General features: G+C 60.6%; 2 protein-coding genes across 5 annotated transcripts; one reads left to right on the top strand and one right to left on the bottom strand.

The window, feature by feature from the left end:
- The first annotated feature begins 73 nt into the window (after positions 1-73).
- CEBPZ (CCAAT enhancer binding protein zeta) lies at positions 74-19,030 on the top strand. The gene is made up of 16 exons (XM_004616101.2): positions 74-254; positions 1,791-3,289; positions 5,935-6,166; positions 7,065-7,248; positions 8,859-8,947; positions 10,468-10,521; positions 10,842-10,944; positions 11,026-11,094; positions 12,696-12,762; positions 13,714-13,811; positions 14,988-15,045; positions 15,127-15,317; positions 15,920-16,003; positions 17,056-17,114; positions 17,256-17,337; positions 17,585-19,030. Exons 1-16 carry the CDS (start codon positions 108-110, stop codon positions 17,737-17,739), a joined length of 3,171 nt encoding a protein of 1,056 aa, XP_004616158.2. The 5' UTR covers positions 74-107; the 3' UTR covers positions 17,740-19,030.
- CEBPZOS (CEBPZ opposite strand) lies at positions 16,577-22,518 on the bottom strand. 4 transcript variants are annotated; one of them, XM_055120993.1, is made up of 5 exons: positions 22,470-22,518; positions 19,880-20,066; positions 18,312-18,356; positions 17,751-17,835; positions 16,577-16,854 (listed from the first exon to the last, which is right to left on the bottom strand). In XM_055120993.1, exons 2-4 carry the CDS (start codon positions 19,992-19,994, stop codon positions 17,753-17,755), a joined length of 243 nt encoding a protein of 80 aa, XP_054976968.1. In that variant the 5' UTR covers positions 19,995-20,066; positions 22,470-22,518; the 3' UTR covers positions 16,577-16,854; positions 17,751-17,752. The 4 variants fall into 4 exon arrangements, with proteins under 4 accessions (XP_054976968.1, XP_054976971.1, XP_054976969.1 ...); XM_055120996.1 differs by having other exon boundaries at positions 19,880-20,063; positions 22,470-22,487; XM_055120994.1 differs by lacking the exon at positions 22,470-22,518 and adding an exon at positions 20,282-20,603.
- Between the last annotated feature and the right edge of the window lie 210 nt (positions 22,519-22,728).

Genomic DNA, 22,728 nt, shown 5'->3' with positions numbered 1-22,728 from the left:
GGCGGCGGCGTCGGGGCAGCCGCACTTCCGGGGCGGGGCCGGAAGCCGGAAGTCCCGCCCCCGCGGGCGGAAGGAAGCGGCGGCGCAGACGCGTGCGCCCGCGCGCCATGGCGGCCCCCGGGAGAGCCGCGGCCTTCCGCGCGCGCCAGCCCCGGCGGCCCGAGGAGGCGGTGCAGGACCCGGACGCGGACGAGCAGGACGAGACCGAGGATGGCTTCTCCCTGGAGGAGGTGCTGCGCCTCGGCGGCACCAAGGTACCGAGCGGGCTCCGGGCCTGGCGGGACGGGCCCGCGCCGCCGGCGTGCGCGTGTGTGCGCGCGTGTGTGCGCGTGTGTGGGCGCGTGCGCGAGCGTTCGTGAACGCATGCGAGTGTGCGCGTCTGCATGTGTCCGTGCGTGCGTCTGTGCTCGTGTGAGCGTTTGCATGTGCACGCGTGTGTGTATGTGCGTGTGCGCACACACGTGTACGTGCCTGTGTGTGCGTGGGTGTGGCACGCGTGTGTGTATGTGCGTGTGCGCGCACGTGTGCGCAGGGCAGGTGACACAGGAAAGGGCACGAGGTGACTGATTGCCGGGGGAGCACTTTGCCGGGTGTTAGAGCAGAGGCCTCAGGAATGATCGGCAGCAGACCCGCAGGGAGGCGAGGGAGGGGACGGGGGAGTTACCGTGCCCTGCCGGGATGGAGTCACCGTACCGTGCCGGGTGGGAGTCACCGTACCCCGCCGGGAGGGAGTCACCGTACCCCGCCGGGAGGGAGTCACCGTACCCCGCCGGGAGGGAGTCACCGTACCCCGCCGGGAGGGAGTCACCGTACCGTGCCAGGAGGCGGTGCATTTTTGCGTCCACACCCAGCGGTGCTCAGGGGTTACTCCTGGCTCTGTGCTCAGGGATCATTCCAGGAAGGCTCAGGGGATGCCCCCCCCCCCCGGGTTCTGGGTCGGCTGCATGCAAGGCCAGCACTTGGCCCACTGTCCTGTCTCCCTGGCTCCCTTTCTCGTGTTTATTTAAACGCGACGCCTCAGTTCAGAACCTTGAAGATGTGCCGCTCAGTGGGTGCGTTCTCCTCCGTGGGCTCAGCCCCCCGCCCTCCCGAGGGGCTGTAGGGAAGCACCCGGTCCCCTGCCAGCACTGCCCGGCCTCATTCGTTGTATCGCAGCTCATGTGACGGGTTGAAGGTGGTCAGGCGTCCAGGGAGGGGCCCGGCAGGAGAGGCCCAGACCGGGCCCGTGTCTCAGCACTGCGGGGGGCCCCAGCACAGGCCGGGTGTGGCCCCAAAGCCAGCCTGGAGAATGGAGCAGACGTCCTGGCGTTAAGCTGGCGCGTTAAGCTGGCGCTCTCCCTCTCCCTCTCCCTCTCCCTCTCGGCTCCCTGCCGGCAGCCTGGGGGCCTTTTGTGTGTATCCTCTGCGTGTCTGCCTGTCGTGCTGCTCTCCCTTTTTGGGCGCGTGCGACTTACTTGTGTGAGCTGTTAAGCCCAGCTCTCGATGTGACTGGTCAGGGTCCGCCCCGGGCTTAGTAAACGTGTGTTTCTTACACCTTTCTTTCCCTCGCAGGGCCCAGCGTCAAAAGTCAGAGTGGAAAAGGGATGCCTGACTGACACGGGCATCCTCGCGTGTCGCGCGTTCCCCGTACTGGGCCAGGGTGGAGACCTGGGTGCGGGCAGGGGTTCTCAGGCAGGTCCCTGGAAGCTCAGTGAGCACTCGGGGGTACTCCGTTTTTAAGACCCCGCTTTCAAATTAGCCTTAGAAGCTGCCGAGTCGCTCACGCGTGTTCTCCTCCTGTCTGTGTGCAGCAAGACTTCCTCATGCTGGCCACGCTGGACGAGAACGAGGAGGTGGTGGACGGAGGGAAGAAGGGCGCCATCGACGACCTCCAGCAAGGGGAGCTCGAGGCGTTCGTGCAGAGCCTGAACTTGAGCAAGTACGCCGGAGCGTGCGTGATCGAGGATGACGGCGACAGGCCCGCTGAGACAGAGGAGGTGAGCAAAAAGGAGAAGAAAGCCAGCAAGAAAAAGCAGAGCGCAGCCGAGGATGGGAGGACGCCGGCCGGCAAGGCGGAACCGAAGAAGAGGCCCGCGCCGGAGCCCGCGGATGCCAAGGCCGCTGCGGGGGCAAAGGGCCGGCGCGAGAAGGCGCAGGACCCCTTCGAGTTCTGCGAGCGGCAGGCGCTGCTGCTCCGGCCGGGCGGCAAGTGGTACGAGCTGGAGTACAGCGGCGAGTGGGCGCCCGAGCCGCAGCCCCGCGAGCTGGTGGCCCGGTACGGCGCCCTGGCCCAGCGGCTCTACGAGCACGAGATCAGCCTGTTCAAGGCCCAGACGGCGCGCCAGAAGGGCGCCTCGACCTGGATGAAAGCCATCGTGTCCTCGGGGACGCTGGGGGACAGGATGGCCGCCATGATCCTGCTCATCCAGGACGACGCGGTGCACACCCTGGAGTTCGTGGAGACGCTGGTGGGGCTGGTGAGGAAGAAGGGCAGCAAGCAGCAGTGCCTGGCCGCGCTGGACACCTTCAAGGAGCTGCTGCTCTCGGACCTGCTGCCCGGAGGCCGGAAGCTGCGGCCCTTCAGCCAGCACCCCTTCGGCCGGCTGGAGCAGCTCTGCAGCGGCAACCGCGACTCCCGAGACCGCAGGCTGCTGCTCTGGCACTTCGAGCACCAGCTCAAGCACCTGGTGGCCGAGTTCCTGCAGGTGCTGGAGGCGCTGAGCCACGACCCGCTGCCGGCCACCCGGACCCGAGCCCTGAGCGTGGCGCACGAGCTGCTGTGCCACAAGCCCGAGGGCGAGAAGGCGCTGCTCGTGCAGGTGGTGAACAAGCTGGGGGACCCCCTGAGCCGCGTGGCCACGAGGGCCTCCCACCTGCTGGAGACGCTGCTGCGGCAGCACCCCAACATGAAGGGCGTGGTGTGCGGCGAGGTGGAGCGGCTGCTCTTCCGGCCCAACGTCAGCGCCAAGGCGCAGTACTACGCCGTGTGCTTCCTGAACCAGATGGCCCTGGCCCCCGAGGACGGCGAGCTGGCCAGCCGGCTCATCGCGCTCTACTTCTGCTTCTTCCGCACCTGCATCAGGAGGAAGGAGGTGGAGTCCAAGATGCTGGGCGCCCTGCTGACGGGCGTGAACCGGGCCTACCCCTACGCCCCCGCGGGCGACGCCAAGGTGCGGGAGCAGGTGGACACGCTCTTCGGCGTGCTGCACGCCGTGACCTTCAGCACCGGCCTGCAGGCCCTGATGCTGCTCTTCCAGGTCATGAACGCGCAGCAGACCGTCTCCGACCGCTACTACGCAGCGCTCTACCGGTAAGGCGGGGCCCCGCGGGCCGGGGGCGCCGGGCAGCCCCTCGCAGCCTGGGTTAACTGGCCCCGCAGCCCCTCTCGGTGGAGTTCATTTTAAGTGGCTTTAAGTCCCGGTTGCCTTGAGAAGCTGTTGGGGTGCAGGAGAGCCCCCCGCGCCCCAACCAGAGCGCGTCCACGGCGCCCCTCCCCCGTCATCCCGAATCCACCGGGCTGTCCGTGCTTCGGGGTCCTCAGGGCGGGTGTCCTAGTCGCCCGGCCGTCTCCCCCCCCCCCCCCCCCCCCCCGTCAGTCTGCCATCGCGGCCCTCACGGGGGGCGGCTGTAGCTGGGACTCCTCCAGAAGCTCGGGTTGGGGGTCGGAGAGAGTCCACAGCGCAGGGGATTTTCTTTCCCTTTGCGACCCCCACCTGGCTGTGCTCGGGGCTGACTCCTGGCTGTGCCCCAGGTCACTCCTGGCATGGCCGGGGGGACCGTACCTGGTGCCGGGGATCAAGCCAGGACCTGCCTCCTGCAAGGCAGGCGCCGTCCGCCCTGTCCTCTGTCCAGCCCTCGTTTTCATGGCGGTAGGAGCGTGGTGGCTTGAGATAGCTGTCGTCACGTGGTCACGTTATCCTGGACTTAGATCCGTGCTATCAGCTGGTCAGTTTGGACAGACTCTTCAGTAAGACCCTGTGAGCGGGCTGGAGAGGCGGTCAAGGTGACGCCACTTGCCTTGGCCTTGGCCTTGGCCAGTCCTGGTTCAGATCCCCACCGACACACGTACTCCCTTGAGCACAGAGCCAGGAGCAGGCCCTGACGCTATGGTGGAGCCCCCCCACCCCCCCAAAATAAAAAAAAGGGACAGCGTTTGTGCGCGCTAGGGGTCCCGGAAGACCAGCGCCGGCCTGTCAGCACGCCGTACCCCGCCCAGCGACCCCGTCAGAGGGCCGCGCCCCCTGCGCAGGGCTTGTTTTTGTGTCTCCCCCCTTGCAGTTTCCTTAGACCGCGCGGGAGTGACACCTGGTTGGTCTCTCCCTTCAGAACAGTTCGAGTCACACGCGCCCGCCAGGCCCGGCCTCGTGGCCAGAGGCAGGAGCACAGGACTCCGGCCTCTCGGGAGCCGAGCGCTAGGGTCGGTCCAGGCCATGTGGTGTCCAGGCCACACCGGTGTCCCCTCAGCTCTCCGGCCATGGCGGTGTGGGCAGGGCCGCCCTGACAGGCGTGCCTGTGTCCGTGTCGCGGGACCGGTGGCGGGCGTGTGCCTCGCTTCAGACATGTTCCCGCCGTGGCCCGTTCACTCCCCTGTGGCGCGTGAGGCTTCTGTCTGCACTGGCCTCCCTCTTTTTTTTTTAGATGGGAAAGAACACTTTAAGGCAGAAGTGGAGAGATTTGGGGGTCATGGCCTTTTTAATTAGGGGGAGGAGGACTTTGAGTTGTAAAAACTGAATTTTAGAAACCATCCGAGTGGGTTAGAAAACATTCCTCCGGCTTCCCTCTGGCCTGGCGGCAGCTGAGAACACATCCCGGGGTCACTCAGTCCCTGCGGTGCAGTGTGCGTGGGGAGGTTCCGACAGCAGGCACAGACCTCCGGCAGGTGCTCCCTGGGGGAGCGTGTCTGCCGCCGGTGCTCCCGGGCAGGTGCTCCCTGGGAGAGCCTGTCCTGTCTCCGCCTTGGTGCTGTTGGCGCGTGCCGGGATTCTGGGGGGCCGCGTTGTTGCGGGGGCAGTGCTGGGAGGGTGAGGAAGCTGATTGCCCGCGGCTGAGGGGCTCAGGAGCGCGGCCGGCAGGATCCCGGGGTGCAGAGCGAGAGTGCGGGGTGGGGTCTGCTTTGAAAGGGGGGTTTGGGTCCGAGGGGCTCTGCAGGTTGTGCTCTTCCCAGCGGTCCTGGGATCTGGAGCCCCAGGTCAGGGGGGCCTCTAGGACTGAGCAATGGGGCGAGGAGCAGTTTGAGTCGTCGTCGTGGGCTGCAGGGGTAGGACGAAGGCGAAGGCCCTTGCCCAGGTGCGGGCGAGTGCTGGGGGTTCCATGCTGTCGGCCCAGGCTGGGCGGCCCAGCGGGCCTGCGCCCGAGGCTTCGGCTTGTAGACCCCAGGTCTGGGTGGAGATCCCCAAAGGTACCGACCTCTGGGCCCCTCTAGGACAGCAGTGACTCGGCATGGCCCGGAAATCCAGCTTCCTCAAGGGCACGGACAGGAAGGGCTCCCCGTGCGCCTGAACCGCCAGCGCCCTGCCCTGTCCCAGGCCCCCCCCCCGGGAGGGCAGTGACCCCCCTGTGGAAGCCCTGCTCTGAGGTGTAGAACTTGGGAGGAGAGGAACCTCACAGCAGAGGGGTCCTGAGAGGTGGCTGGGTGGGCCTGTATCAGCGCCCTCTGCTGGGGGGTCCCACCTGCAGTGCTCAGTGCCATCTGTGTCGGGGACCGCCCCTGACGGCCTGCTCGGGGGTCCCACCTGCAGTGCTCAGTGCCATCCGTGTCGGGGACCGGCCCCTGACGGCCTGCTCGGGGGTCCCACCTGCAGTGCTCAGTGCCGTCCTGCTCTGAAGCGTGTGCTCAGCGCGTTGGCCTTGCTCTCCGGCCCCTGGCCCCCACGCCCCTTGGTGCCGGTGGTTTCTGGGCCCCGCGGGCGGGAGGGCCCCTCCCGAGGCGAGGCCGGCAGCTGCCCTGTCTTACAGGAAGATGCTGGACCCGGGGCTGCGCACGTGCTCCAAGCAGGCCATGTTCCTGAACCTGCTGTACAAGTCCCTGAAGGCCGACGTGGCGCTGCGCAGGGTGAAGGCCTTCGTGAAGCGGCTGCTGCAGGTCACCTGCGGGCAGGCGCCCCCTTTCATCTGCGGGGCTCTCTACCTCCTCTCCGAGATCCTCAAGGCGAAGCCGGCCCTGCGGAGCCAGCTGGACGACCACCCGGTACTGGCGGCTGCCCGGGGCCGGGGGCCGGGGCTCGGGGGCTTCTCCCTCTGTGATAATGACGGTGACTACTTCTGGCCGGCGAGACCGTGCTGGAGTGGACGGAGTGGATTTCCACCCTGGTGGGCAGTTCTCGTGACCGCTGCCCTCCCAGTTGGGGTAATGGGGCAGCTGGTCGTCCTCGGAGAGGGCGGTTGTGTTGTGGTCACCAGTAACCACAGCAGAAACGTGTCGGATTAAGGGTCCCAGAGTCCTGGGACTCTTGGCTCAAAACATTCTCGATTGTATGTTTTAGAAGTCAGAATGCAGAATATTTAGAGTCCACTCTCGTCCTAACTTCCGCTGGTAGCATATTCATGATTTACCAGCATTGGACTGGAGCGATAGCACAGCAGGTAGAGCATTTGCCTTGCACACCGCCGACCTGGGTTCAGTTCCTCCATCCCTCTCGGGGAGCCCGGCAAGCTACCGAGAGTATCCCGCCCGCATGGCAGAGCCTGGCAAGCTATCTGTGGCATATTCGATATGCCCAAAACAGTAACAAGTCTCAACGGTGGAAACGTTACTGGTGCCCACTCGAGCAAATTGATGAACGGGAATGACAGTGCTACAGTGCTTACCAGTATTATAGTAAGGGAGATTTCAAAATGACGTACTGTATTGTTAAGTACAAACATCATTATATTGCACTCCATAATTGTTATACCCCAGTTTGGGTTTTGTTTGTTTTTTTGTATTTTTCCAGTTATATTGGCACTATTTGTTTTCAAAAGTTGTATACGATAGTTGCACCCCCTCTGCCCCACCCCATAAAGTCCCCAGCAATTAGGCGTGCAGTGCGGTGTGAATGAATAAGGATTTCCAGTTCATTTATTCCGGATGCTAAACTGTTCTGTAGGAGTCTGATGATGAAGAGAAGTTTGTTGACGTCGGAGATGAGGAAGACGCAGAGCAGTTCACCGATGCAGATAAAGAGGCAGAGACAGAGAAGACAGTTGAACCGGAAGAAGCTTCATCTGAAGAGCAGATCAAAACCAAAGCGCCAGAATCCGCGTCTTGGGTGCACTTCGATAACCTGAAAGGTGAGGTTTTCTGTTTCTGTTTTGGGGTCCACACCTAGAAGTGCTCAGGGTTACTCCTGGCTCTGCATTCAGGATCACTCCCGTCTGTGGTGCTGGGGATCGAACCCAGGTCAGCCGTGTTCAGGGCGAGTGCCCACCATTCTGTTATCCCTCAGTGATTCCTTAGTGTGTTTTAACCAGAGACTTGGTTTCCCCTTAGGTCTTAATAGAAATATGTCTGACAACATTCTGTTCCATTTTGGGCCACACTCAGCAGTGCTCCAGCCTTATTCCTGGCTCTGCTCAGGCATCACATGGTCCTGGGGATAAAATTGGGGTTAGCTACCTGCAAGGCAAGCGCCTTAACCCCTGTACTGTCTGGCTTTGGAAAGCAGCTTAATGTAATTGTAACCTTTAGAAATGAAAGCAAAGGCCTGCTGGAGCTATGAAGATTCAGTGAGAAAACGGTAAACCGTTAAATGCACAGTAAGTTTTATTTGCTTTAATTTCAAATGTAGGTTTTCGGGATGGAGAGATAATACAGGGGTTAGGGCTGCCTGAGCCAGGAGTGATCCCTGCACGGTTCCCCGGGGATCCCGCCAGGAGTGATCCCTGAGTGCAGAGTCAGGGGTGAGTCCTGAGCATTGCCCCAGAACCATTCAAAATAAAGAAAGAAAAAGTAGAGGAAAGTTTCTAACCTTGAGCTAGTTTTCATCTGCTTTTCTGTGCACGTGGTGAGGCCTCCTCCACCAGCAGATACCACGCAGGAAGGACGGGCACCGGGAGAGAACGCAGCTTCCTGGCACTGGCACATTTGAGACTGTAGATTTTCTTACGAAATATTTTGGGGTTGAAAAACGTTCCCATAAGCTGGGAACTCGGCTTCCGTAACCCAGCACGGGGAATTCGGTCTAGCGAGAGGGAACGGGCTCCGGAGAAGCCCGAAGGACCAGCCGACCCTCCCCACAGCGGAGGCAGCGGTGTGTGAGCCCGTTCTCACCAGCCACCAGCCGGGGGAGTCCTGGTCAGGTGATCTCCCCAGACCTCCTGTGCCAGTGAAATACACGAGAGAAGGAAGGTGGCTCCGGAGAAGTTTCTGGAAGAGCCCACCCGTGTCTGAGGCGGAGCTGAGAAGGCTCTTTGGAAGGAACTGCACGTGCGCTGAGCTCGGCCGTTGGCAGAGGGCGCTGAGCACTGTTGCACCTGGCGTTGTGGGCATCTTTGAAGGCCTGTCCAGGAGACAGTTGCTTTGGGGCGTGACTAGGTGCCGGTCATGTGGAGGCCTGGAAGCCCGAAGGCTTGCTTCCAGTTACTGTCACCTTCATCGCCTTGACCCACAGAGGGCACCGTTTGTTGAGTTTTCTGAGTTGTGGGCCGCTGCCTGTTAGCTGACGCGTAGCACGCAGAGCTTTGGGTCTGGGAGTCCTTAAAGAGGTTGGGTTTTCCCATCCAGCCGAGCACCAGCGTTGGCAGCGGTGACTGCTGGGGACCTGGCCCCTGTGCCGAGTGTCTCTTCTCTCCTACTTTCCAGTAAACTTCCTGCTCTTTAACTCGGGCAAGCGGGAGCAGTGACCATTCGGGAGGACAGTGTTTGCAAATGAAATTTTTTTTTTTTTTTTTGCCTTTCTCAGGTGGGAAACAGTCAAACAAATACGATCCGTTTAGTAGAAACCCTTTGTTCTGTGGCGCTGAAAATACAAGTCTCTGGGAACTGAAAAAGGTAAGACGCCCTTTTCCTTCTCGTTGCCGGGGTCCCCGTCGTTAGTATTTGCTGTGCCACCTCGCCCCCACCAGTGCCCCCTCCACCGTGTGCGCAGGCCACCCCGCCCTCCCCCGTCTGGCTTTCGCCTCCGTGTAGTGAGACCCTCCAGGGTCATCCTGGTGTGACAGGCTGCAGGATACCCTCGTGCCTTGGGCTGTTCCCAGCTCTGCTTCCTGCTGGCACACGGGAACCATCCGCGGTGCCAGAGCTTGGACCTGAGTCTGCCGCTGGCCAGGCAGACACCTGGTCCACTTTCCCGTCTCTCTGCCCCGAGTTCCTGATTTTTGTCAGAGACGTTAAAATGGGTAACGTTGTTTCATTCTCCAGATGGTCCCTGAGAGTCTTGTAGTGATGGGACATTTTACATACAGTGCCTTACCGTGCCACCACAAAGGGGCCCGCCCCACCACTGCGCCCCCACCCTCAGGCCGGCAGCTCCCAGGGCCCCGCAGATGAAAATGAGAACTGAGCCGAGGAGCAGCGGCCCATTGGCCGAGCTCTCCCGGCCAGAGGCCCCTCGCTTGGTGCCCAGGAAACGGCGTCCACAGGACAAACGCAGGGCACGGCCCGCATATCCTCCTGACCCTGCAGATTTTCCCGAGATGCAGAGTCCCTTATTGGGGTGGGGTGGGGCGGGGCCCCCGGATCCCAGAGAGCTTGTGCACACGCAGTTGTTAAAGACGTGTCCCCCGGGGCTGGAGCGATAGCACACGGGGAGGGCTTTGCCTTGCACGCGGCCGACCCGGGTTCAATTCCCAGCATCCCATATGGTCCTCCAAGCACCTCCAGGAGTGGTTGCTGAGTGCAGAGGCAGGAGTGACCCCTGTGCATCACCGGGTGTGACCCAAAAAGGGGGGAAAATACTTGTCTGCTGCTCTTGCCAGCGGGAGTGCTGAGCAGGTGGGTCTCGAGTTCGGAGACTGTTCCTTATGACTGGAGTCGGCTGTCAGCGAAAGAGCCCAAGTAGTTGTTGCTCCTGGTGAACCGAGGGGGAAGTGGGAAGCCCTTGCCCGCCTGGCCCGTCGGCAGCCTCCTCGCTTTCGCTTCCAGCCGCTGCCGTGCTGACGGTGGTTTTTGTGGTAACGTGGTGAAGAGCCACCGAGCTCCTCGGCCTTGTCATTTCCCGGCAAGGAGCAGAGAAAGGGCGTTCGGAGAAGACCGTTTCCCACGGCCCCAGGCCGGCCTGGCCGTCGGGATGCTTGTGCCCTCGGCTCCCCCGGGACCCAGGGGACGAGATGCTCTAGCGTGTGTTTGGACAGTGCCGTGGAATGGGTTTCCTGGGTGTGAAGGGAACCCGTTTCTGGGGTGACCCCCACCGAGGTGACCGTCGTGCTGGGGAGACATGAGCTGGCCTGAGTCCAGGCAGGAGAAGCCGCGTCACCCTCGGGCGGCCACTGCCCTCGAGTACCGGCTTCGCCTGGGTTTAGTAATCAGGAGCCCGCCAGTGTCTCCACCTCTTCCTCCCTCCTCCCTTCCAGCTCGCCGAGCATTTTCATCCCTCCGTGGCCCTGTTTGCAAGGACTATCCTTGAGGTAAGTCTCCAGCTCAGACGACAGATAAGAGAAATAGGCTGCTGTTCCCTCGGCCGGTCAGACGCTCTCCTGCGCTGGCGGGAAGGGCTGTCGGGCTTCCTGCACCCCAGATGAGTGGGCGCAGGGTCGAGGCCTCTCTCCCCTTCCCGGCGCCTGCCTGCTGGTTGCTGGCCGCTGCCTTCTGTCCGGAGTCCGCCGTGTGCCGTAGACTGTGCGTGATTGTCCCCGCTGTAAGGGTGCGCGTGAGCTGAGCGGCTGCAGGATTGTGTGCGCTCGATGTCACGGTGTTCTCCAGGCTTGTGTTTTCCTCCCCCCGGCAGGGAAATTCTATCCAGTATTCGGGGGACCCGCTGCAGGATTTCACACTGATACGGTTCCTGGATCGATTCGTTTACCGCAATCCGAAGCCACATAAAGGCAAAGGTAGGCTCGGGCCTAGCGCGGGGCCTGAGCGGCGGGCCGGGCGCTTCACTGCATTCTCACCCGCGTGCTGTCACCTTGCAGAAAACACGGACAGTGTCGTGATGCAGCCGAAGAGGAAGCACTTCCTGAACGACATCCGTGCACTTCCCGGTGAGCCGCCCCCCGCGCGCGGCAGAGTGAGACAGCCAGGGTCCGTCCCAAGGCGGCGTTGCTCTGGGACTGTCCTTTCGGGTCTCTAAGGGAGGGCCAGGCACGTCCCAAGAAGCAGATTTTTGGTTTTTCAGTCACCGTGAAATGAGGAAGTTCCGACTGTGTGAGGCACCGCTCCCCGCGCTGGGTCCCGCGGGCCTCCCGCTCGCCGGCTGAGGGGCGTCACGCCGCAGACCTGTGGCACTGACACCCAGACTGTGGGGTCTCCCCTGACCGTGGGGTCTCCCCTGACCGTGAGACTTGGTTCCGACCGCAGGATCTCAGGCTGTAGGGTCCCGAGCAGGAGTCGGGCAGAAGCCCCACAGCTGGTTTAGTCTTTGGGTGTCCTTGGAACGTAGACAGTCGCCTGCTTCTGTAGTTTTGGGCCCGTCTTGTGCACCTGCATCTATTTATGTTTGAAACTTTCCTTTGCATCTGGAGGCCAACAGCCTTTTCAGACAAGGGTAAAGTTGCAGCTGATGAATCATTTCATTTCGAGCTTGCCTAAATTCCCGGGGGTCCAGAGATGTAAAGTTACTGAGTTAAAATTGAAGTCATATCCCTTTGCGTCAGGATGAGGTATTTTTGAGAGAAGGTGGTTTGGGGCCACGCCTGACTATGCCCAGGCTTATTCCTAGTTTTGTACTCAGGGGTCACTCCTGGCAGACTTAGAGAGAGAGATGGGGCACCAGGGAGATGGGGCACCAGGGATCCAAGCCAGGTTGACCACAAACAGGAACAGCGCCCTGCCCACTGTAGTTATTTCTCCCACCCAGGCTGATCCTTTCGTATTTGCTTTTTTTTTGGTGGGGGGGGGTCAGTGTCACACTAAGTGATGCTCAAGGCTTATCCTGGCTCTGCACTCGGGGATTACTCCTGAGGGGGCCATATGGGATTACGGGGGTTAGCCCTGGTCGGCCGCATGCAAGGCAAACGCCCTCCCCACTGTACTAGAGCTTCGGCCCCAGGCTGATCTTTTTTTTCTGTTTGTGTCTTGGTTTTCCCCAGTGCTAAGTAAACGGGGGTGCTCGGGTGTTTCCATTACTTGCAGAAGCTCCCAGAGCAGTGCTCAGTGCTGACTCCTGGCCTGTGCTCGGGGATCACTCCTGGCGGGGCTTTTGGGAGACCATGTGTGGTGTCTGGGATTGAGCCCAGCTCCACCACACGCAAGGCCAGTGCCTCCCCGCTGTGCCGCGTCTCTGGGCCCTGCCGGCCATGATTTTCGGAGCTCGGGGTTTTGATTTCTCAGTGTGTGGGAGGAGAGGGCCTTTGCCAGTTGCCGCAATTACCACTTGCTGCCTCCTCTTTGCTGCCAGCGCTTCACACTTTCCTAGGCTGTCCTTGTGGGGCCAGGGCAATGGTGCCAAGGGCGGGAGCCCGGGCTTGGTAGTGAGTGGCCCGGATTGTCCTGGCACCCGTGCACCCGAGACACGGCCAGAGGCCCCTCCGCCCCCTCTCTTACATTTGGTGGCTGTAGATTGTCAGGATGCGACGTGCTTCGTCTCAGAAGCTTGAACTCGGAAATGGCTGTCTTCATAAACAGTCTGAACTTTCTTTCCTAGTCAACAGTAAGGAGTTTCTTGCCAAAGAAGAAAGCCAGATACCCGTGGACGAAGTGTTTTTTCACCGGTAATATACTTCATTTACTACAGATTTATTTGGGAAATGTTAATTCGGATTTAAGTTCTGTAAAGTGCTGTGTTACCATAATAGACCTTTCTGGAAAAACTAGAGGATATAAGTATTTCCCTGAAGGAATTTATAAATCATTCCTTTCGTGTCTCACCTCTGAGTGAAACTGAAACAAGTACAGTGTGGGCTTTTAATAATCGAGCACGAGTTTTGTGAGACTTATGATTCCATTTTTAACATAGGGCTTTGCTCCTAGACTAAGTCTGGGCTCCAGTCCCGATGATGAGCCCTGGCTCAGAGCTGGCGGGGTGACACCTGCCCCGCAGAGCCCTGTAGCGCTCGGCCCTGACGGGGCTGTTGGCTCCCTGATGGACTGTCACTGCCGAACATGTTGGTGAGGAGTTCTGAGATTCCGGCCCATCTAGAGCGCGGCTGGGCACTGAGCGTGAGGCAGCCCGTGTGCTTGGCGGTCACCGACATTGTTCCTCCAGCACTGCGATATTCTAGCACATTGTGCTGAGCCCCAGACCTTTCCCTGCGCCGTCCAGCTGTGTGGGAATGTTCTCACGGAGCACTGCTAGCATAGAGAAACCCAGTCTGGGGCTGGAGCCGTGACGCAGCAGGTAGGGACGTGGCAATCCCAGACTCCATTCTCAGTGCTCCCTCGGGGCTCTTTGCCCGCCAAGAGTGATCCCTGAGCACAGAGCCAGGAGTAAGCAAGCCCTGGGCATCTCCAGGTGGGACCCAAGAATGAAAAGGGGGAAAAAATGTATCATTTCAAAAGTATCCAGTCATGTTTAAGTGATCTTAATTCATAAATTATTTCAGTCTTATGTACAACTGAGGTGGCAGCTTCTGCCTGTGTGTCACAGGCTCTAGGTGCTTTGATGAAACTGAAAGGGACCTTTTCGTCAGATTCTCAGATGAGCAACGTGCATTTTCCCGCAGGTATTATAAAAACGTCACCGTTAAAGAGAAACAGAGGAGGGATTCCGACGAGGAGAGTATAGAAGATGTGGACGACGATGAATTTGAACGGATGATTGGTGAGCGTGTGTGAGACGTTCTGGTGGGGGCCACCCCCGGCAGTGCTCGGGGATCGAACCAGGCTCACGGGCACAGGCCGAGAGCCTTCACCCGGCACTGCCTCTGACCCGGGACGGTGTCGGTACTTGCTCATAGGACCAGAGTATCCGAGCTCGAGGTGAGCTTCACTTCGAAGGCTGGGAGTGGCCGGGCCGGGTGCAGGCCCAGTGGGCGGGCCCCCCGCATCTGTTCTGGCGCAGGTCCCCGAGCTTCCGGGGCGGCGTCTGGCGGCACTGCACAGTTTTCAGAGCAGCATCCCGAGAGCCCAGGTGGGGCCTCCTGAGCATGGCCGGGCCCCACCCCTCCAAAATATTTAAAAATCCTTTGCCAGAAATACGTGCAAATCACACGGAGGATTGAGATTGATTGAAAGTATACTGTAAATCACCTGCTCCAGAGAAATAAGTGTGCTTGGGCCAATTCATCTGGGGGTCTAGTGCCATGAGTACATTCATTCTCAGGGTCAGAGCAGTTACTGAACAAAGCACCGGTGTGTGGGGCGCGTGCAGTGATAGCACAGCAGGCAGGCACTCGCCTTGCACATGGCCGACCCAGGTTTGATCTCAGCACCACGTATGTTCCCCCTGACCCTGCCAGGAGTGATCCCTGAGCACCACCAGGTGTGCCCCCCTCCCCCAAAAAAAATCCCCCAAACAGGAAAATCACCTCAAGGGGCCTTAGCCATAGTCCGGCGGGTAAGGCGCTTGCTCTGCTTGATCCTGAGCCCCCCAGGCTACAGCCCAAACCACCACAAACCACTCTAACCTGCTGCCACATGGTAGTGAATCTGCTGTTTAATCCACAGTAAGATTTTAATTTGAAAATTTTAAAATTGTCGCAAAACATGGTGGGAATTTCAAGCCATGTTGGCCTTGGTTATTCGCGTATCGTCATAGGAGTACAGAAAGTAGGTGTTGAATAATCGTGACAAAGATGCGGTTGCTTTATTAGTTCCGTCTCCGCCTCTTCCCATGAAAGAACTTTCACGTAAAAAGCTGCCGTGAATTGGCCCCATTTAACCTGGCGTGCAGGTCAGGCCGGGCTCCCCCAAGCCCGTAGCGGTTACTCGACCAGCCAGAGCCCGGCTCGGGGTTCGAGTGTGCCGACAGCGGGGCTCACGGCTCTGTCCCCCGCAGACACGTTCGAAGATGACAACTGCTTCAGCGCAGGAAAGAATGACCTTGACTTCGCCAGGTAAGGCGCGGGGCGGGCAGGGCCGCGCCCTGGGAGGGGTCCCGGCCCCTCGCTGGCACGGCTCGGGTGGGCCTTTTCCAGCAACGTGAAGAAGAGGAAGAAAGGAGAGAAGGACGAGCTGGAGGATGCGGACTCAGAGGGCAGTGAGGACGGCGAGGACCTGGACGACGACGAGGTGTCCCTGGGCAGCATGGACGAGGAGGAGTTCGGCCTCGACGACGACGGCGGCACTTTCCTGGACGTGTCGGACGAGGAGGGCGAGGACCTTCCGGGTGAGCCGCAGTCCCCAGGGGCCACACGGCTGCAACGGCCACCTGGGACTTGGGGCTGGGGAGGACAGGCGGTGAGGAAGGTATGGGCCGCGGGGGACGGGCGGTGACGAGTGTCTGGGCCACGGGGACAGGCGGTGACGAGTGTCTGGGCCGCGGGGGACAGGCGTGAGGAAGGTCCAGTCGCTCCCAGCGGGACTGGCCTGCGGGTCTCGCTGGAACCCCGTGGCGCCAGACCCTGCTCCCCTGCACCCGCTCAGCCCCTCTGACGTCCGCGCGGCGGAAGTGGAGGAGTGGCGGCGGCTCTCCCTGCAGCAGCTGCGGGCACACTCGAGCTTTCCCGAGGCCGGCACGGGCTCCTGGCTGGTGCCTGTTGCACGAGGCTGAGATCAGGGCGGCGACTCTCAGCTCAGTGTCCGTCGTGGCCCCTGGAGCACAGGACGGTCAGCGCTTCAGCTGCGTCCTTGCCCCGAAGGTGGGGTGGGCCCGGGGTGCCCTGGACTCAGTTAGGAGCCACCCGAACAGCAGAGTGCGGCGCCAGTGATGCGGGAGCTACAGAGGTGGCGGCTCCTTAGCCCTGATGTTCTCGAATCTTTGGGCCACAGATGTTGACGGAGTCGGCGCCAAAAGCAACGCCAAGAAAAAGAGGAAAGGTGGGCGCGACTTGGACTTCGCTGGGTCATTTCAAGGTAAGGGAGTGTGTCCACCCTCTGCAGCACGGCAGGGAGAGCACAGGAGGTGGTGGGCCCCGATGGACACGCCTCCAGTTGGCTCGTGGTGACCGGGAACAGCCCTGCCTGGCTGGTTAAGTCCATGCGGACGGCGGGCTCCCGTGGGGCTCCCGTGATGCCCTTTGAGCGCTGTTTCCAAAGGGGGAGGGCCCACCCGGCTTCCATCCTGAGGTCCCATATGGTCCCCAGAGCACCAACAGGAGTAGTTCCTGAGCACAACTGGCTGTCACCCAAAAGGACAAAAGGAAAAAACATGAGGACTGAAAAACACAGTATTTCTAGTTTGATTTTTTTTTTTGCTTTTTTCTTTCTGGGTCACACCCAGTGATGCACAGGGATTATTCCTGGCTCTGCACCCAGGAATTACCCCTGGCGGTGCTCCGGGGACCATAATATGGGGTGCTGGGAATCGAACCCGGGTCGGCCACGTACAATCAAATGCCCTACCCGCTGTGCTATCGCTTCAGCCCCTAGTTTGATCTTTTAGACAGTGTGGTGTAAATGAATTAAATATGTAGTGGAAATTAAATATAAATACAACCATTTACTAATTTATTTTTAAAAATATGCTGAGTACTACAGGTTTTTAAAAGGAGCACCAGTTTGAGTAGTGCAAAAACATAATTTCCTTAATAAAATGGATGATTTCAATCAGCCTCTTCATAGTTAATCCAAAGAATAAAACCTTAAACCTAATTAGACTTTACAAGTTGACATTTTTGCCTGTAAATATTCCAAATTCCATCCGTGTCAGCGGTGGGATTCCAGTCTTGTCTGAAACTGTGGGGCGGGTGGCTGTCGGGCCAGTTCTGAAAGGCAAGAGGACACGGGTCACAACAGCCACAGTAAGCGGGTCTCCGGAAAGATGGTTCTACTCTAATCCTGTTTCCTGCCTCGGGAAGACTGTGCATTGTGTGTTTTAACACGTGCAGTCTAACAAGACCACGTGGAAGAGGTTTTTCAGAGATTATCGGACAGTTGGGTAAACTCAGTTGAACTTTTTATCTTAGGGCCAAGGAAAAAGAAGAGAGGTCTGGACGACTCCAGCCTGTTCGTGTCTGCAGAAGAGGTGAGGGGTGCCGAGTGCGGCCTGGCCTGGCCTGTCGCCAGCGCTGCCCTGCCCTGTCCGCGGGAGGGGGAGGGGAACGTGCTCTCCCTGCCGCCCGCCTGTCAAGGTCTGTGTTCCTAACAAATGCTAACGTCCTTTCAGTTTGGCCACCTGCTGGATGAAAACATGGGCTCCAAGTTTGATAATATCGGCATGAACGCCATGGCCAACAAGGAGAACGCGAGTAAGTGCCCCAACTCTCGCTGAGGGTCTTCACTCCGCAGGCGGTGGGCGGGGCTGACTCAGGACAGAGCCAGCAGCCCGCGGGCAGCCCTCCAGGACCCACAGGCAGCGGGCGAGGTGCTTCCTAGACCTGGCGCCCCCTCGGGAGGAGTGGGGAAGCGTTCTTTCCACAGGCCGCCTCAGGGCTCAGAGCGGGCCGTGAGCGGGCGGGGAGAGGGGCACCCCATGCAGCTGCGCCTCCTCCCCAGGTTTCAAACAGCTGCGCTGGGAAGCCGAGCGTGACGACTGGCTGCACGGCCGAGACGCCAAAAGCATCATCCGGAGAAAGAGAAACTCCAGGAGGAGGCTGGGAGCGGCGCAGAGAGCGAAAAGGCCCAAGAAAAGGGCCGTCTCCAAGGCTTGAACCCCACTCACGTCTAGCTTTTGCCGCTGAGCCATTTTTCTTGGTCTTGCTCTCTAATTCCATGTATTCCAGAATGTTCGATGGATTTGTAGTAAGCTGGAAATAAAAGCAGCTGTCATTTGTAAACCACGTTAAGAACCGACAGGGGCTGGAGAGATAGCACAGCGGGTAGGGCGTTTGCCTTGCACGCGGCTGACCCGGGTTCGAATCCCAGCATCCCATATGGTCCCCTGAGCACCGCCAGGAGTAATTCCTGAGTGCAGAGCCAGGAGTAACCCCTGTGCATCGCCAGGTGTGACCCAAAAACCAAGAAAAAAAAAAAAAAGAACCGAGGACAAACCAGCGTCCCCCTCCCCGCTCTGGGCTGCCCGTCCACGCAGCTCTCTGTAGACCCTGGGCTGGGCGCCGGAGTCGTCTTTCTTAGTCCTGCAATCCCAGCGGCGACTGAAAGGCTCCGACAACCTGGTAACCCTGAGCTGGGCTTAAGCCGGGACTTGAGTCTGAAGTCCCAGGTTAGGTCACTTAGCCCTTATTTGAGCGTAAGGAATCTAACGCTTCACTGAAGGACCTACCTTCCAAGATGAAGGGGAACCTCCTGCTCATCGTTTGCCTGAAATCTGATAGAACAAGAAGTTAATCAGAACATGTTTTTAAAAGACTTCCTACAGCTTTCAAACCCAGCCTTGGGGAGCAGGGATGCGGCCCTGGGTGTACTTCAGGGCCTGTGAGGCCCTGGGCCTGGTCCTGGCACCTTAAAGCATTAGATGTGAAGCTCAGAGACTGCCCCATCCATCCCCGGGCACGTGGCCCCCCCTCCCCGGGCACTCACTGGCAGGCGTGACCAACCTGAATGCTCCCCCCCTCCCAATTACTCATAAATAAATGCAGGGGCTGGGAAGAGAGAGCGCCACCCTGGCAGGGAGGGCCCTTGCCTTGCACACGACCACCCAGGTCTGATGCCGGCACCCCCAGGAATGATCCCTGAGCACAGGGCCAGGAGGAAGTTCTGAGCACCTGTGCACAGCCCAAAAGCAAGCCCACAGGAACGCTTTCGACTGCTAGGAAACAAGCGGTTTAAATGGGAACGGCTGGTAAATAACATCACTTGCCAACACGACATCAGTGTGTTGCTTTGACCTGTATGTATTATGTAATTTATTTTTTTAACTGTCATTTATTGAGAAGCAATATTTAAAAGCGAGTTTTCAGTGATGTGTTCTTATATCGCTTTATAAATGTCATTACTTATTACAGAACTAGAAATTAAAACTACCCAGTTTTTAAAAATCGATCTTACGCTTCATTTGTGGTTAAATTCTTTGGATGTTCCTCCCATCCCCTCAGCTGCTAAAGAACAAAACGCACCAGCACCTGGAGTGCGTCCCAGGGAAGGACTCTGGGGAGTCTGAAAGGCCGCTGTGCTGCTGGAAAAGCATTAGAGCACTGTGGGGGGAGCAGTGGCCAGGACGGCCCAGGGCCCTGCTGGCGATTCTCAGCTCCACCCAAGGGCCAGAGGGTGGGGTGCTGGGATGACACAGGTCGTCCTCCAGGGAGGCACCGGGGACACCCCGGGGACCACGTGGTGCCGAGACGGGCCGTGCCTCCCGCCCTGGTCGCGCAGGGGTGCTGGGGCCCGAGCCAGGCTCCTACCTGCCAAGTCGCCTTTCTGCCCTTGGCGCCACCTCCCCCGCCCCAGAGCCTCCCTGCTTTGCCGTTTCTGTCTGGGGCCGCACCTGCCAGTGCTCAGCCAAGTCCTGGCGGGGTTCAGGGAACCCCGCGGTGCCTGAACCCAGGACCGGGCTCGGCAGCCCCCAGCCGGCGTTTCTCAGCTGAGAAGCGGGGACGGCACCTGACCCGCGGGCACCAGAAGTGACGGCAGGGGTGCGGGAGGGATTTGGGGCCCAGCACTGCCCCTCGCTCCCGGCAGCTGAGCTCGGGCCAGGATGGTGGGGGGGGGCAAATGGAGCGGCCCCCTCCCTGCCCGGCCTCTCCCTAGTAAAGCTGCGAGAGCCGCGAGACTCCCCACTCCAGAGATGAACTGACCCCGAGGCCAACAGCTGGACTGAACGTCAGCACTCGGCACCTGAACGCACCGGCAAACCACACAACCCTCGGGAAAACAGCGCTGGACCCACATCACCTTGGCTCGTTTCCATCTTCTTAAACAAAAAATAGGCACCAAAAACGCCCACCAGTTCGGCCAGCAAAACTCCTTTGAAGATCTTCTTTGCCGTTGGCTCCATGGACCGGGACATCCTCGGGTAGTAAGACACGGCAGCCGGTGGGGACGGGTCGCACTCAGGCCGCTTCTGCAGCAACAGCCCCTGCTGTTGGAACGAGCACTTAGAACCATCGGCCAAAAACGCCTGGGCTGGAGACGGCGGGCAGAGCCCCGTCCGACCCGAGACACCCCGTAAGGTCCCCCTGAGTCCTCCCAGGAGTGGCCCCTGAGCCCTGCTGGGTGGGGCGCCACCCCAAAACATTTCTTTTAAACTCCAAGACTTCTGCGTAGTCTTTGCAGTGACCTCAGCCCGGTTCTCACCGGCACGGGCGAGCGCGATGGGCCAAAGGCAGCACCTGAGGAAGCACAGCCAGGAGGCGAGGACGCGCCGGTGCGGAACAAACGGCCGAAGTGGGATGAAACCCGAAGTGGGATGAAACGTCACCATGCGGATACCTCCGGAATCTGCACGCAGCGACTGCCGGGTGTCGGCACACCTCTCCCACCCTCAGCCAGGCCTGCAGCTGGCCACTGCCCCGCCCTCCGGACACCTGTGCGGACACCCTGTCCTGTGCGCTGTGCAGACGCGGGGTTCACAGTGCCTGGGGGAATGACCGCCTCGGGGTGGAATTACCCACAAACACCCTCCCAGGTGTGCCCCCACCCCAGCCCCTCCTCCCACCGGGAAAATGAGATCGCCCGTGGACTGAAAGATTAGAACTTTATTATTCTGGGCTGGAGCGATAGCACAGCAGGGAGGGCGTTTGCCTTGCACGTGGCTGACCCGGGTTCTAATCTCAGCATCCCATATGGTCCCCTGAGCACCGCCAGGGGTGATTCCTGAGTGCAGAGCCAAGAGTAACCCCTGAGCATCGCTGGGTGTGACCCAAAAAGCAATAAAAAGAAAAAAAAACTTTATTATTTTGAAACCAAGGAGTCTGGGAACAGGGGGAGGCGGGGAGGGGGAGGCGGCAGAGCCCGTCCTGGGGGTTGCCGGCCTTTCCCTGTGTCCAGCAGGCCTGCCGGCAGACTGACCACAAAAATCCCCAAGAAACATCTTGTCGGGAGAAGGTGAAGCTGAGGAGGGTCAAGAGCCACAGAACTGGGGGCTGGGCATTTGCCCGGCATACCTCAGACCCGGGTTCAAGCACGGGTGATCCCCGACTGCAGAGCTAGGAGATGAAGCTAAGGGCTGGGAAAATGCCTCCCCCCACAAAAAAAAAAAAATCACTAAGAAAGCAACCGTGGGAGGGCTCACCCCCAGCAGTGCTCGGGACTGAGCCCCAGAGGTGCTGGGGAGCAGAGGGGCTCCCCACGGTGGCGGCGTTGCAAGGCACGTGGCCTCCTGCACTCAGCAAGCTTCTCCCGCTAGAGTCAGGTGAGAGCCGCCGGCAAGTGCTGGAGGACCCACAGAGGGCAGGAGGGCCCTGCCGCCCAGCACGGGGAAGGAGGGCTGGGCGCCCACGCTGGGAGCTTGCCCTGGGCACCCCCCGGGCCTGAGTCAGGAACCAGCGAAGCCGTGTGCCTTGGGCCGGCCGTGAGCACCCCGGCAGGACAGCCTGGCTCCCGGCTCAGCACCCCGGCCCGGGCACCCCGGCCCCGTGCACCCCGGGATCCAGCCCCGGGTTCCCGCACCCAGGCGCCGTGCACCCCGGGATCCAGCCCCGGGTCCCGCACCCCAGCAACATGCACCCCGGGATCCAGCCCGGGTCCCCGCACCCCAGCCCTGTGCACCCCGGGATCCAGCCCGGGTCCCCGCACCCCAGCCCTGTGCACCCCGGGATCCAGCCCAGGGTCCCGCACCCCAGCCCTGTGCACCCCGGGATCCAGCCCGGGTCCCCGCACCCCAGCCCCGTGCACCCCGGGATCCAGCCCGGGTCCCCGCACCCCAGCCCCGTGCACCCCGGGATCCAGCCCGGGTCCCCGCACCCCAGCCCCGTGCACCCCGGGGATCCAGCCCGGGTCCTCGCACCCCAGCCCTGTGCACCCCGGGATCCAGCCCGGGTCCCCGCACCCCAGCCCCGTGCACCCCGGGATCCAGCCCGGGTCCCCGCACCCCAGCCCCGTGCACCCCGGGATCCAGCCCGGGTCCCCGCACCCCAGCCCCGTGCACCCCAGCGGGATGCAGCCCCGGGACCCCGCACCCCGGCCCCGTGCACCCCGGGATCCAGCCCGGGTCCCCGCACCCCACTCCCCGCGATGCAGCCCCAGCTCCGCGCACCGAGCCCCGACACCAGCCCCCAGCCGTGACCGCCCCAGTCCCCGGGCACCGGCCCGCGCCCCCAGCGCTGACTCGCAGGGACCCAAGGTCACCAAACGACCCGGAAACACTCGGGCCGGCCCCGCGCCCCTCGGGCGGGCTGTAAATAGTGACACCGCGTGGTCACACGCGGCCCTCGAACTCAAACGATGTTCCCCCACACTTAAAAAAAATCCCACGGCTGGACGCGTGGACGCGCGGGACAGCCCAAAGCCGAAGCCCGAGTGGGCGCCGCGAGCCGCGTCCTACCTGGCGGCGTGCGACGCTGCTGCGCGTGCGCGGGGACTACCTACGCCCGCCCCGCCGCGATGGCCACGCCCCCGCCGTAACTACCGCCTACTGCGCACTCACTTCAAATCAGCTCGCAGCCTCATCTATTACTATGATTTGACTCCTCCTACGTAATAATATCCGAGTGTCTCCCCGAAAAGAGAATGCCACCCTACAGCTAAGGAGACAGAAACTGCATTTAAACCCAGGACTCTGAGCTCAGTTGTAGGAGTGTCGG

Source organism: Sorex araneus, chromosome X (genome assembly GCF_027595985.1).
Source record: "Sorex araneus isolate mSorAra2 chromosome X, mSorAra2.pri, whole genome shotgun sequence".
Classification (NCBI taxonomy): domain Eukaryota; kingdom Metazoa; phylum Chordata; class Mammalia; order Eulipotyphla; family Soricidae; genus Sorex; species Sorex araneus.
Note: the sequence above shows the minus strand (reverse complement) of the source record. Positions and strands in the feature narration are given on the sequence as shown.